This window comes from Parasteatoda tepidariorum, chromosome 6 (genome assembly GCF_982258835.1).
Source record: "Parasteatoda tepidariorum strain Cologne lab strain chromosome 6, Ptep-v5.0, whole genome shotgun sequence".
Lineage (NCBI taxonomy): Eukaryota > Metazoa > Arthropoda > Arachnida > Araneae > Theridiidae > Parasteatoda > Parasteatoda tepidariorum.
Window position 1 is genome coordinate 24,999,321 of NC_141760.1, and position 12,696 is coordinate 25,012,016.

General features: G+C 28.3%; 1 protein-coding gene across 1 annotated transcript; it reads left to right on the forward strand.

Annotated features, from left to right (window-relative positions):
- Positions 1-1,862: 1,862 nt before the first annotated feature.
- LOC122269356 (uncharacterized) lies at positions 1,863-7,736 on the forward strand. The gene is made up of 4 exons (XM_087166611.1): positions 1,863-2,029; positions 4,844-5,190; positions 6,248-6,316; positions 7,474-7,736. Exons 1-3 carry the CDS (start codon positions 1,963-1,965, stop codon positions 6,311-6,313), a joined length of 480 nt encoding a protein of 159 aa, XP_087022737.1. The 5' UTR covers positions 1,863-1,962; the 3' UTR covers positions 6,314-6,316; positions 7,474-7,736.
- The last annotated feature ends 4,960 nt before the right edge of the window (positions 7,737-12,696 follow it).

A 12,696-nucleotide genomic window follows, 5' to 3' on the forward strand; every position in this document is an offset into this window, starting at 1 on the left:
ATACTAGAGATAATTCATTGATTTATTGATAACTTAATCAGTTTATTCCTTGATTTATCGATTCTCTGATTTAGTGATACCCTGATCTGTTGATTCTTTGTTTTAATAGCTCATTGATTTATTGCCATGATTATTCATAGGCTCATTCCTTCACTGGCTTGTTAATTTAATTATTTTCTCCTTTAATAGTTCGCTTTTGATAAGATTTGTAAAAGTATTTGTTCACCCATTCGATCATTCTGAAATTGGCAGATTTATTGATTCTTTCCTTTTTTTTTAAACTCTCACATTCATTAACTATCTCGTTCATTGCTTCTCTCATTCACTGATTCTATCCTAAACATTACGCACTTATAAACTGTGTCATTTTTAGAAAAACGTCAGACTAACGTTCCAATATTCCAGTATTGTGGTGGACCAAGCTCGTATAGGCACCAGATTCTGAACTTAGCAGTTATCCGAAAAGCCGTGACACAATAGTTGCATCACTATCGAATTGTCTCCAGAATTGCTCGTAGAGACAACCCGCACTTGCTTGGAGACATCCGTTTTCCGAAGTTCTTAAGCCGTTCAAGTTCTCTGGATGTCAGTTTAAGTTAGACAATCATGCTAATTATTTTCAAAAATATTTAAGGGACATCGATATTAGTTGGTGCACTTTTCTGGTTATTAGCACACTACCTTTGTGCTTCATCAGCTGGTCAGCTGCTTTATTTAATTATGTGCAAGCTGCACCTTCTTCGGCTTATTTATTTTGTGATTTCAGCTTAATGTAGTTTTCTTGAGAATTCTTGAGTTTTCTTAAAATTCTTTATCTTTTGTGTCTCCTCATGACTAGCAGAAACAAAGTTGCATGGTTGAACTTAAACGTCTCAAGTTCAGACCGAGGTGTTGCTTAAAATTAAAATAACACAACTGTGTGTTTTTATTAAATATTCGAGTAGTTATCTCGTATAGACTCTCAATATTTGGCCATTTTGCTTCACCAGTATACTCTACGGCTCGATGCCATTTTTTTCGTTATTTGTCAACTGCCTGATTACCAAGCAAATGCATCAGTTACTGCTGCATGGTTAAAGTTGATGTGATTCTGAATTTAGATGAGAAAGAAATAATTTTCAGTCGTGGGCCTAGTTAGAGCTTACAAACCAAGCTTTTTTCATCCTGTTGAAATTGAATCCAAGTTGGAAAGAATTTCTTTACTTGCCGATTTGATTTCAATGGTATGGTCAAATTTTTTTTAATTATTATTTTTGTTTTGTTTTATTCGACATGGAATGAGCTTCACTTTAATGGGGCAAAGAAATCATGTCTTTTTATTTCATGCTTTAAATTATCTAAAAACTTTAAAAACGCTGATTTTAACATGTTTCAGGCTGCATCCTTCGAAAATGTAGGATGTAGTTTTGAACTGTGGATTTTGAGTTCTTTGACCAAAAGTTTTGTGCCACTTTGTTATGTTCAGGAGATTTCACTTATCAGAGCACACATATTAATTTAATATTCATCCAGATTTCAAATATAATCATCGAGTCCAAAAAACGAGTTCGAAACATGGCCGCTTTCATAATAAATTATTTTAAAACAATCTAAAAATATTCAAAATAAGATTAAAAAATGCAAATTTTTTTTCAAGCCTAAATTTTATTGTGCTAAATATTTTGATGCAACACTGTTTTGAACAATAATACAATAAATTATTCCAGGAATCTTTTAAATACATATTACACAAACAATAGAATTCATGATAACACAAACAAAATACTAGAAATTATGAAATTTCGTTCAGTTTTCATAGAAATATTTTAAATCCGGATAAATCTTTTTGTTTAGTTTGCTACAATAATTATTTTAATCTTGTTGTATATAGTATAATTACTGTTTTATATAAAGTATAATTTTTTGCAGTTCTGACATTTTTTTAATATTGTAACAAAAAGTGTCAAAATTTATATTGAGGAAATGTTCATTAGAATAACTTTTTTTGCCCTCATTTTCTACGCTTCTGGCTTGAGCTTCATAAATAAAGGTAATTAAGTTAAATATGTGTTAGCTTTGTTTTAGGGTTTTAAACATAACCGTGCAAAATTATATACATTAACAAATTTTAAAAAGTTTTGCCAAAAACTTAATTTTTTTAATGAAAAACTAGCATTACTCTTTTAAAATTAAAATCAAAAGCATTTTATATTTTCTGCGTTTCTGTTAATGTTTTATAAATTTAAAAATTACGAATTCAAAGCTAGTATTTTGAAATTCATATTTATTTTTTTCTGTAAACAATAACAGTGCTAAAGATTTCAAAACGATACTTTTATCTTAAAAACTGAAAAAAAGCACAAATTTTTAATTTAAGCATGGCTTTACTTAGTTTTTCTTAAGGAAAAACAGAAAATCACTAAACAAAAGGAAAAGATTTATAAAAAAATCTGTAAAAGTTTCATAGAATGTTTTTGAATTTAAAGAGTTCTTTTCAAAATTACAATTTGTTTGAAAATCTTTGAAATTTTAAATGATTTTTTCCGCAATTTTTTTTCTTCATATTTTTGTTTTAAATAATAATTATTTAACTATACTTACAGAAAAATTGAGCTCTTTCGTAATCTTCATTTTATAAGCTCGTACTGACTTGATATCAAAAGTGATGCAAAATGAATAAGTATAATAATAAAAAAAAAAAAGAGGGTGAAAGATAACATGTTGCCAGATATAAATCTCAACATTTGTATCGAAATTTTTAATAACACTGAAGAGATAAAAGTTGTTTCTAATTCAAAGATTCTATAGCTTCTGAAGTTTCTAGCTCTCTATAGCTACACTTAACGGAAATGGTTTGTTGATTTAGTACATGTGAATAATTGACACTCTACCGTATATTATGCAGTGTCTTTGTTATATTTTTCTTTTTACTTGAATACTGTTATATTTGTCACATAAATGAATAATAATTTTTTGTGATTATTGTTTTAAAATTGATTTTTTTTGCTTAATTTCAATCGCATTGAATTAAGATTGGACTGCATAAATTTATGCTAGTTTTGTGAAATAGTTTCATTTATGAAGAAACGTGTATTTTTCCAATGAATTCCAAATCCTACATTTTGATTCCATAATAAGTAAAAAGTATTTTTTTCATATTTTTATTTACTGTTCTTTCCATTTCTGTCTTTTTATATAATGAATTCTACTACAAACAGAGAAAAGAAAAAGTAGTCTACATTAATAACGCTTTTTCGTATTTATTCTACTGTTTAAAAGAATTAATTATGTATTTCCTCCATGCTAAATGGTATTAAATTTAACATTAAAATAAATATAAAAAGAAAAATGATGAAAAATTGAAATACTTAAAATAAATCACAATTTGCAATGCAAAATGTATTTTTGTCGTCATTTACAAACGATATCCTTAACGAATAAACATATTAGTATTTAATAAAACTAAAATGATACAAATGGCTAAACGATTATAAAGAACTTTATAAATTCTAGTAAAAATAAAAGAAGTAAACGATAAACTCCTCAATTCACCACTTTAACTGATAGTTAAGCTTCTTGCCGTAGCTTGGCACTAAAACCGTTTGATCCAGACTGTTGCCATTTTGGTGCACATCGATAAAGAAAAAGCGTAGTCTTTTTATGTGCTCTAGCATAGAGTAGAAACTCTTGATATATTTCTCTGTGTTAAGAAGTAAAATTTCTTCTCATTCATTACTCTTTATTGTGTAGCACATTTTGTACCCCTGAGTTTAAAAAAATCTTTTTTCCAGCCCATGGTTTCGAAAGTCCAGGTATGACTTTCATTAAGATAAATATATTAACAAAATGTGTTTACATAAAGTAATAATAGTTATAGTTATATATAGTAGTTATATATTTTTTCAACTAAATTAATTTTTTAAATCAAATTTTAAGGAAAAAAAGTTATAGAGGAGAAGCAACTACGGGGTTTGGTGAGCGGAGTGAACAGAAGACTAGTCAATTGAAAAATGTTAGAAACATGTGAACGCTATCGGAAATAAATTATGCATTAATAGACTGTAAATCTTTCGAATAAATAAACTATAATAAAAAACGTTTTTCAAACGTGAGAATTAATAATAGTCTTAATTTGAGGTGTATTATGCATAAACATGTTATTTGAGATGAAGTTTTAAATTTGAGTTATTGTTTTAATTAAATTTTTATTCTAGTTTCTTATTATAAAAATTAAACAGAAAATTCTAAATAAATATATATTCCGAATCGGCTAAAATGTAAATTTTTGATGTTAAAATATTATAAGAGACGGTTATTTAATGTTTACATTAAACTTTATACGCTTGTTTAATTATTTAACTAATATATTTAAAATGAACTGTGCTACTTGCTACAATTTAAAAGTTTTTCAAAAATATCGCCTTTTGACCAAATATTTTTATAAAAACGTATATTCTAATCAATCACTTACTCAATCAATTATTTAAGGTGCTAAATTAAAATTAAATTAATTACTTAAAGTGCTTAAAAATCAAAGAATATTAGAAGATTATTCAGTTTGTGAAAGTTAAAAAATGGTAAAAAAAATCGTTAAATTACTTCTCATTGTCAGACACCCCTATTTCACTAACTTATGCATCATACTTATAATTACACTGTTTTCCAATACTGTTTAAAAATGTTTAAAATAGTTTTTATACTGTTAAACTATTTGCAAATGCTTTTTATGTGTGGATACTGCCAAATTAAAAGAGAAAAATTAAAAAAAATATCAAATTATCTTGTTGTATCAAATTAGATTGTTCCTATTATTTTAAATTCTATCAGTCGAGTTTTTTAAGAGCATAAAATTTGTCTTTCTCAGGTGTCAGTTCGGCTTTTGGAGAAACAAAATGTTCGCCGTGTCCTTCTTGTCCACCATGCAATTCATGTCCTACTTGTGCACCATGCAATTCATGTCCTCCATGTCCTACTTGTGCACCAGGTCATGTACCATCACCACAATCATGTAATAATTGCCAGCCAAAATGCGATAATATAATACCGCTAGAGGATCAAGAACGAAATTCTGCACTGAAAAATAACAGAGAGCGAAGAACAATATTTCCGGTCGACGTTCCTCCTCCTCCCCGTCCTCCTTATCGTCCTAAGCCCTGCCGGTCCAAAAAGAAGTGCAAAAAATGCAAAAAATGTCCTAAGAAACGATCATGTGTAAGTAATAAAATATTGCTTAATTTTAATCATATCATTCACGTTATATCGATATTTGGGATAGAATTAGCCTTTCCGATTACTGAAAACCATTGCCAGTGCAATAGTGACAGAACCTAAAAAATCTCATGGATGATTTCAAGGTTTAGTCTGTGTGCCTAAGGAAAAAAAACTTTTCGGAATAACTTATGCACTAATGATTGGGTTTTGATAGATTTTGGGATAGTGTTTGTCTTTGAAACTATTGGGTCAATATCTTCCAGATTGAGGCTACCTTGGAATTCAAGAGGTCAAGAATCCAAATATATAAAAAAAATTATGTTTATTCAAAGAAAGTGTTTTTTTTTGTCTGATTTCGTAGTTCATTGATCACTTAATACTAGTCAATACTAGTCAGCACAGTGGTTGATGCAAGCCAGATGTAGAATTCGTATCGACTAGCCCTGGCTGGGTTTCGAACCCGGTTTACCTCAATGGAAGACGAACGCTCTATCCCCTGTTGAAGTTCTTAAATATCTTTTTAATATTTTAGATGCGTGGCTGGGTGGCGCAGTTGGTTTGTTGTCGGCCTTCTGAGCCCAAGTCTGGGGGTTCGATCCCCGGCCCAGACACCGGATTTTCGGGATGCAGAAAATCCTCAGTGGCCATGTCGTATGATTATGCGGTATGTAAAAGATCCCTGGAGTGCATTATTGGCTCTTGGCATTTCCGGCAAAATTAAATTCCTTCTGCACTTTAGCATCCAAGTAGAGTCTCGGTGCTGCCATCTAGTGTGGCAGAAACTGGACGTCCAAATTAACATGACCAACGGTATCTTACCCATTGTGGTGGTCCTGAAAGAGTGGATACCACCTCTGGAGAACGCACTAGGTCTGCTCATCGACAAGACCGATTGTGCAGCTCATTGGAAATAAAAAAAAAAATAATATTTTAGATGCTTTTAGGTTAGCAGAGGCAAGCTAAAAGTTGCTATAAATGTAGACGTTCGCCAACTTTTCTTTATATTATAACAATTTATTAAAATATTAATATTATCCTTATTTATCTTTTTGTTTAGAAATGCAAAAAATGTGATTGTCATTGTAAACCTCCACATGGGGCTCCAGCCCCATTCAATGGCTAATAAGTAAGTTTGTCAAGAAAATTGTTTTTACATACTATGTATAAACCAACTTAAAATATTTGTAAGTGTTTTTCTTGGGTTATCAAATTAAGTTTTTTCTTTATTTGATCTTAACTTTATATCTTTGACTTTATCTAAATTATTGTAAAATTTATCCGAAAAATTGTAAAATTTGTTTAATTATGTGAACTGAAATATACATTTTTAAACAAAGTAAAGAAGACTGACTCAATTTCAGTTGGTGAAAAAACTAGGTGAAAAATTTCCGACGGTCATAAAATAACGGAATTGATATAGAAATGAGCACTTTGCATATAAAGATGCACGCTTTTCTTCTTATGCTCTAAGGTATCATAAATTTTTCCAAATTTTACCCCATTTTCCAAACTTTATCAATCATTTTAAAATCCTTTCATTTTTTATTTTATCAAAATCATTATCAAAGACTTTCGGTAAAAAGTACCCAACTTTTGTGGGTTTCCCATAGAGCCAGAAACACGATGAATTTTACTATATTCTGGTAGTTTTGATTATAGTGTTTTTGCAATGTGGGAAACCTTTATAGATGAAAATTTCATCCGAATTATATAAACTAAAATTATACTTATATTCATTTAAATGTGACTTGAAAATTTCATTTTAAGCAAATAATTCATAGGTTTTCTTTGTATCCACAATTATAAATCTTAATGGAGACACAACAATTTTAAGCCCGTATTCTATTATAGATTCGTAAAATGTATTAAAACCAAAGAAAAAAGTTTTTAAAGTAAAAAAAAAAGATAAAAATAGAAGTATGCTAGTATGCAAAGTAGATGAAAATAGTAGTATGCCAGAGTGTAAAAAAATAGATTGAATAAGCGAACAACGTATTTCTGGAGGATGACCTACGTTCGTAAAAGTCATCTTTCTCCCAGTTAATTATTTCAAACTAAAATGTAGCCCTAAAGTATTGTACTACATGCGTAAATTAATAATTACAATTGAAACAAAAATATAGAACAGTTTGTATTGTATGAATCGCTTGTTTTTAAACTTAAATTTCAGTCCAACTTTTAACTTTTTTTTCTCAAGGCTAAAGTAGGTTTTGTGATTATATGCTCTTTAGTATTCTATGTCATATAGATGTTTATAATTACTTTTTTACTTCTATTTTTTAGAATTGTATCTGCTAGAGTAAATATAGATTCACCAATGAATGCAAACCTGGTAAACCTGATGCATCTGTTTCTAAACATGTGCAGCAGAGTAGGTCTTGAAACATCATCCTAACGAATAACAGTCTTTTTTAGCCTTCAAAAACATGTATTTGAACTTAAACGTGTATTTGAACTTAAACATGTATTTGAACTTTAACATGTATTTGAACTTAATTGTTGCGCATTCATTGTATGCTTTTTGATTTGCAATAAATATTTTCTTTAAAAAACGTATTATTATTATTATGCATTGTTGCTCAATATTTATAAGACTTAGAAACCTGAAATTGCGAAGGTGTGTAGACTATAGTGCAAGGAGTAAGATGGAATTAAGAAAACAGATTTTATTATTAATTGCTAATTCAGATCATTAATTGTTAAACTTGTAGTGAGAAATACAGAGTTGAAATTGGATGTTCCGATGAGATTATTTTGAATTACAAACTTAACGAGAAATGTTTTTATTTAAAATTTCTACTTGTTCTAAAACTAATGCAATTTTAAGTGGTTTTTTGCAATTATTTTCCTTAAATTATAATTGTTTATCTGTTGTTGTAGAAAAAATTATTATCTTTCTCACAATTTTCATTTTATAAGCTCGTACTTGACTTGATATAAGGCATTAATAAATAAAAAATAAGAGAAAAATTAGATGTTTCCAATTGAATTAAAAATTTGTAAAATATAGTTTAGAATATTAAATGAGTCAATGTACTTTTAACAAACTTTTTTTTCAACTTACAAGTTTTTATCTTTTGCTTGACAGTGAATATACATCTGAAGAAATGTCAAAAATAAATAAAATATTTGTGATTTTGTTAATTGCTTATTGGGTTATCAAAAAAAGTAATTGCGCAAAGTACCCTGGAGATATTTCCGTTGCACTTGTTTATGTACTTGCACCATTTGCATTAAAAATTTGCATCAATCAGATTATAAAAAAATTAGTAGCATTTGAACCTTGTTTCTTTAATAAACTAACGTTAAAAGTAGTTGGAATGACTAGCTACATACGAATGTTTTTTGAATCACATTGCTTAGTATATAACTTCTTTTTTTAACTGCAACGAATCACACTTCGCTAGTTTCGACCACTGTCTTACATGAATTGTCAACAGATCAAACATATTTAAACAAAAATCAAATTTTCTATTTCGAAAGCCATTTGAAAATGAAAACCATTTCAATTGCCATTGAACAGGTTTTGACTGATATCAGGCATTAGATTATCTACAGTGCTTATCGAAATAATAGCCGAAGACATCGAATAATGGAAAATACTTTTAAAATTTTTAAGTATTAATTGTCAATAAGAAGTACTTTTCTTGGTAGAAGGAAATTCTAGAATAATCTTTAAAATTTTTTTTAGGAACTATTTTGTGATAGTAAATTGATTTAATAAAACTTTTATTACGAGACTATTTAAAAACAAAAGTCCGCCTTATAAATACTCGCAACAAAATGCTTATTTTCACTAGATTTGCAATATTATTGTAGTTTGATCTTACTTTGAAACTGTGCTGGTTGCCGTAGAAATATCTAAATAAGTTGAACATCACGCTGTAATTAAGCGGTCTAGATTGTCCTTCCTAACAAAATTAAAAAAGAAATATATGTTATGATCTGTTTTATTCTGAGCAATTTGGCACCAAGTACAAAACAATACTCAAAACACTTTCTAAGTTACCACAAAAATACTAAAAATCACTCTCTGAAAACAAAAAAACACAACCAGAGTATCACCTTGCCGATTACCAAGTGTCAGCAAAAATATTTTTGGTGGTTTTCCCGATTAATAATAATAATAAATATTTATGAAGTAAAATAAATTTAAAATCATACCTCTGAAAATAAATAAAAATCTGCAGTTTTTAATCTTTTTTTTTATAGAAATGAGTTACAAAATACTTATATAATGCACTTTTTTTAAAAATTGTGTAAATAGAAAAAAAAAACGAAGGGAAAATATTGTACCCTTAGCAATTTCAGAAGAACAATAAGAGTTATAAATCTCACCCTTTTATATTTTGAAATAATTTTATTTAATAAAGAAAAAAATTAATAATAGTGAATAGCATTTTGTTTTACTGCATATTTTAACAAGCGAAAACGGTAAACATGAACGAAATATTTTATTTTATAACGGTCGCTGAACAGCAGACCCAATTTTTTGTGTTTACGACAGCTAATGTTTAAGATATGATTTTTTGTTCTGTAAAAAATTCTCTTCCGTAAAAGTGTTCAAACGGAAGTTTAATTTCTTCCTTGTCAACCGTGTTGACAAAAGAAAGTACAATGAATTTTTTTTCTTAACCTATATTTCTGCAAATCGCATAGCATTCAAGTTCCAGTTTTAACTTAATTTACAAAAGATATAACTTCTTTTGTTTAGTAATGAAAATGAAAATATAAATGAATGTGCATTTAGATATAAAAATAGGAGGGATTGTTTTAATGAACACGTATTTATGAAATGTTTTAAAAATGTATTTTTATGATATGCTTTTTATAATGCATTTTTATATTTTAAACATCAATAACTCCTTTTTATGTTGCAACGTTAATAAACGATTTTAAGGATTTATTAATCGTTTATAATGAATCGAATAATACTGAGTACTCGAATATAAACGTGAATTTTTTTTTACTATCGTTATTATTTACTATCATTGTTTTAAATGTAACTTGATAGTAAATTTCTTATTTCGACTTATAATAATAGGATAGATTTAAGTAGGGATATTTATCAATAGGGATATCAATCAATATTTATACTTTGTTCGCAATTTTTCAGTACCATCGGTTATATTGTAAAATTTATTACCAATAACCACATAAATAAGTATTGTTTACGTAAGCAGACATTAAAAAATCAATCATTAATAAAATATACTTTCAATTCACAAAAATAATTGTCCGATATGGGCTTTTTTAATAAGTATGGTAATAGGTATAGTATATTTAATTTTATAACCGTCGTTGAACAGCCGACCCAATTGTTTGGGTTTACGACTACTAATGTTCAACTCCGTAGCCTTGTAATTTTGAACCCATGGGAACTCCTGGACCAAGCATTGGGAGAAGTTTGCCTTCATCCAGGACTTTTTGATGGAACTAACTTGCATTTGTCTTGCATTGAGAGAAAAACCACGAAACTCTCTCACGGTTATGCTGAAGGCAAGGAATTTGCATATACATGAGGCAAAGGCTTGGCGCTTTTAAAACATTTCTTTTGGATATTATGAAAAAATACATTGATATAATTTTTAATTTGTTAATATTTAAGAAACTTTAAAATTATTATTATTTAACGAAAAGCAAAAAGAAAAAAGAGCTAAACTAAATAGTATATAAATGTAATAATTAAATTTGAAAAAAGTAAAAGCTAAAAAAGACAGTATTTTGAACTTTTTTTTTTATAAAAAAAAGTTCAAAGCTGTTCTTTGTGAATTTGAAAAACTATTAAAAATTTTAGATGAATATTTTCTTAAAAAGAATTGAGCAACAGGATGTTCAGGGACTGTGCGTTCTTCTTCTAACATTTTCACAATTCGTTGATTTTTCCGGCAAATCTGATGCCAACTTCCGCCTACTTATTTTTGTTAGAAATTTAGTAATAATTGTTTTTGTGAGTAGGCCAATTGTTGCACCGAATATTTGCAGCATTCTATATTATTTCTTTACAGAAAGTAGCCTATCTTTAAAAATTTTTTGCTAGGAACATTGTGATACTTGAAATCAATAAAATCAAGTCCACGTAAAAAAAGAAAGAAAAGAACTGTGCTAAAAAAAACAGGAAAAAAACGGACCATCTTGAAAAAATTTATATTAATGACTGGGTCTTCACATTCTAGGACTTAATCTTAATGGCTTAAGAGTGTGACCTCAAATATGCAAATAAATTAGTGCAGACGATATTTTAAGTTACGAAATCAGATACAAAAACATACTTTATCTGAATATAAACAAACCTTTTTTCCCCACGAATTCGGTTTTTTGACCCCCAAAATAGAGGGGATATCTGGAAAATGTGGTCCTAACAGTTTGGCCAGAACACTCCAAAGTTTGGACCCTGTACTGTACTAATTTTACTTTTTGCGTATTTCACTATATCCCGAGAACTTTTTAAGCGAATTGAAAAATTTTGCTCATAATTCTAAAATTTGTCTATCCAAGGACAATATTAAGCAAAAATAACTTTTAGAAAATATTTACTATTTTTCATAATTTTCTTTTAATAATGATCAAAAATTTTTCAGATTGTCAGGCATAGAAGTTTTGCATCATTTTAAAGAACATAATTTTACATAGCAAAATACAAAATTTCAGCAAAATCGGTTGAATAGTTCCTGAGAAATCAAATTTCAAATATCAGATTTTTTTGAAATTCAATTTCTCAGGAACTATTAAACCGATTTTGCTCTAATTTTGTGCCTTATCATGTAAAATTATATTCTTTTAAATGATACAAAAATTTGTATACCTTACAAAATTTTTAAAAATTCAGAAATTTTGTGTTAAAATTTTTGTTCCTTTGAAAAAAGCAATGTCTTTTCATTTGAATAAAAAGTTTAAATTAGTTCTCCCATTATCAATAAATTAATTCGCCAAATTTTTAAATTAATTCACTCAAGATGTGATGTCTTGTAATGAAGACTTGCCTCTCAGTGATAAAAATTTTTTTAATGGCTGGAAATATTACTGGCACAATTAGATTTTCTGAGAGATAAGTTTTTGGTTGTTCATTAAAGGTATTGCCTGGATTCAGACGTATAGCCAGAAATAAATCAGCTATCGTAGATAATCATTTGAATGCTGAATGTTTCAACATTTACTTGAACAATATTTTTTAAACAATCAAAGCACATTGTCTGAATAATGATGCGCCTGATTAACCACCTAGTAGACCTCAATTCAGTAGATAGTCACAAAATCAATCCTAGACATACTCGGAATTATGCAGGAAGGATACAATATAATTGTACAAGATTTCGCAAAAGATATGTCTTCCAAATGGACAAAAATCAAGATGAATTACTTAGAAGAACTTATAGATTGCGTCAAATTGTCTAAATTGTAAAATTGTGTCAAATAAAATTTATGAGATTATTTTGAAAAATTTGGGAACAATTCTAATTGGACACTAATTTAATTAAATTGCTTTAGTAGATTTATATATTTGAA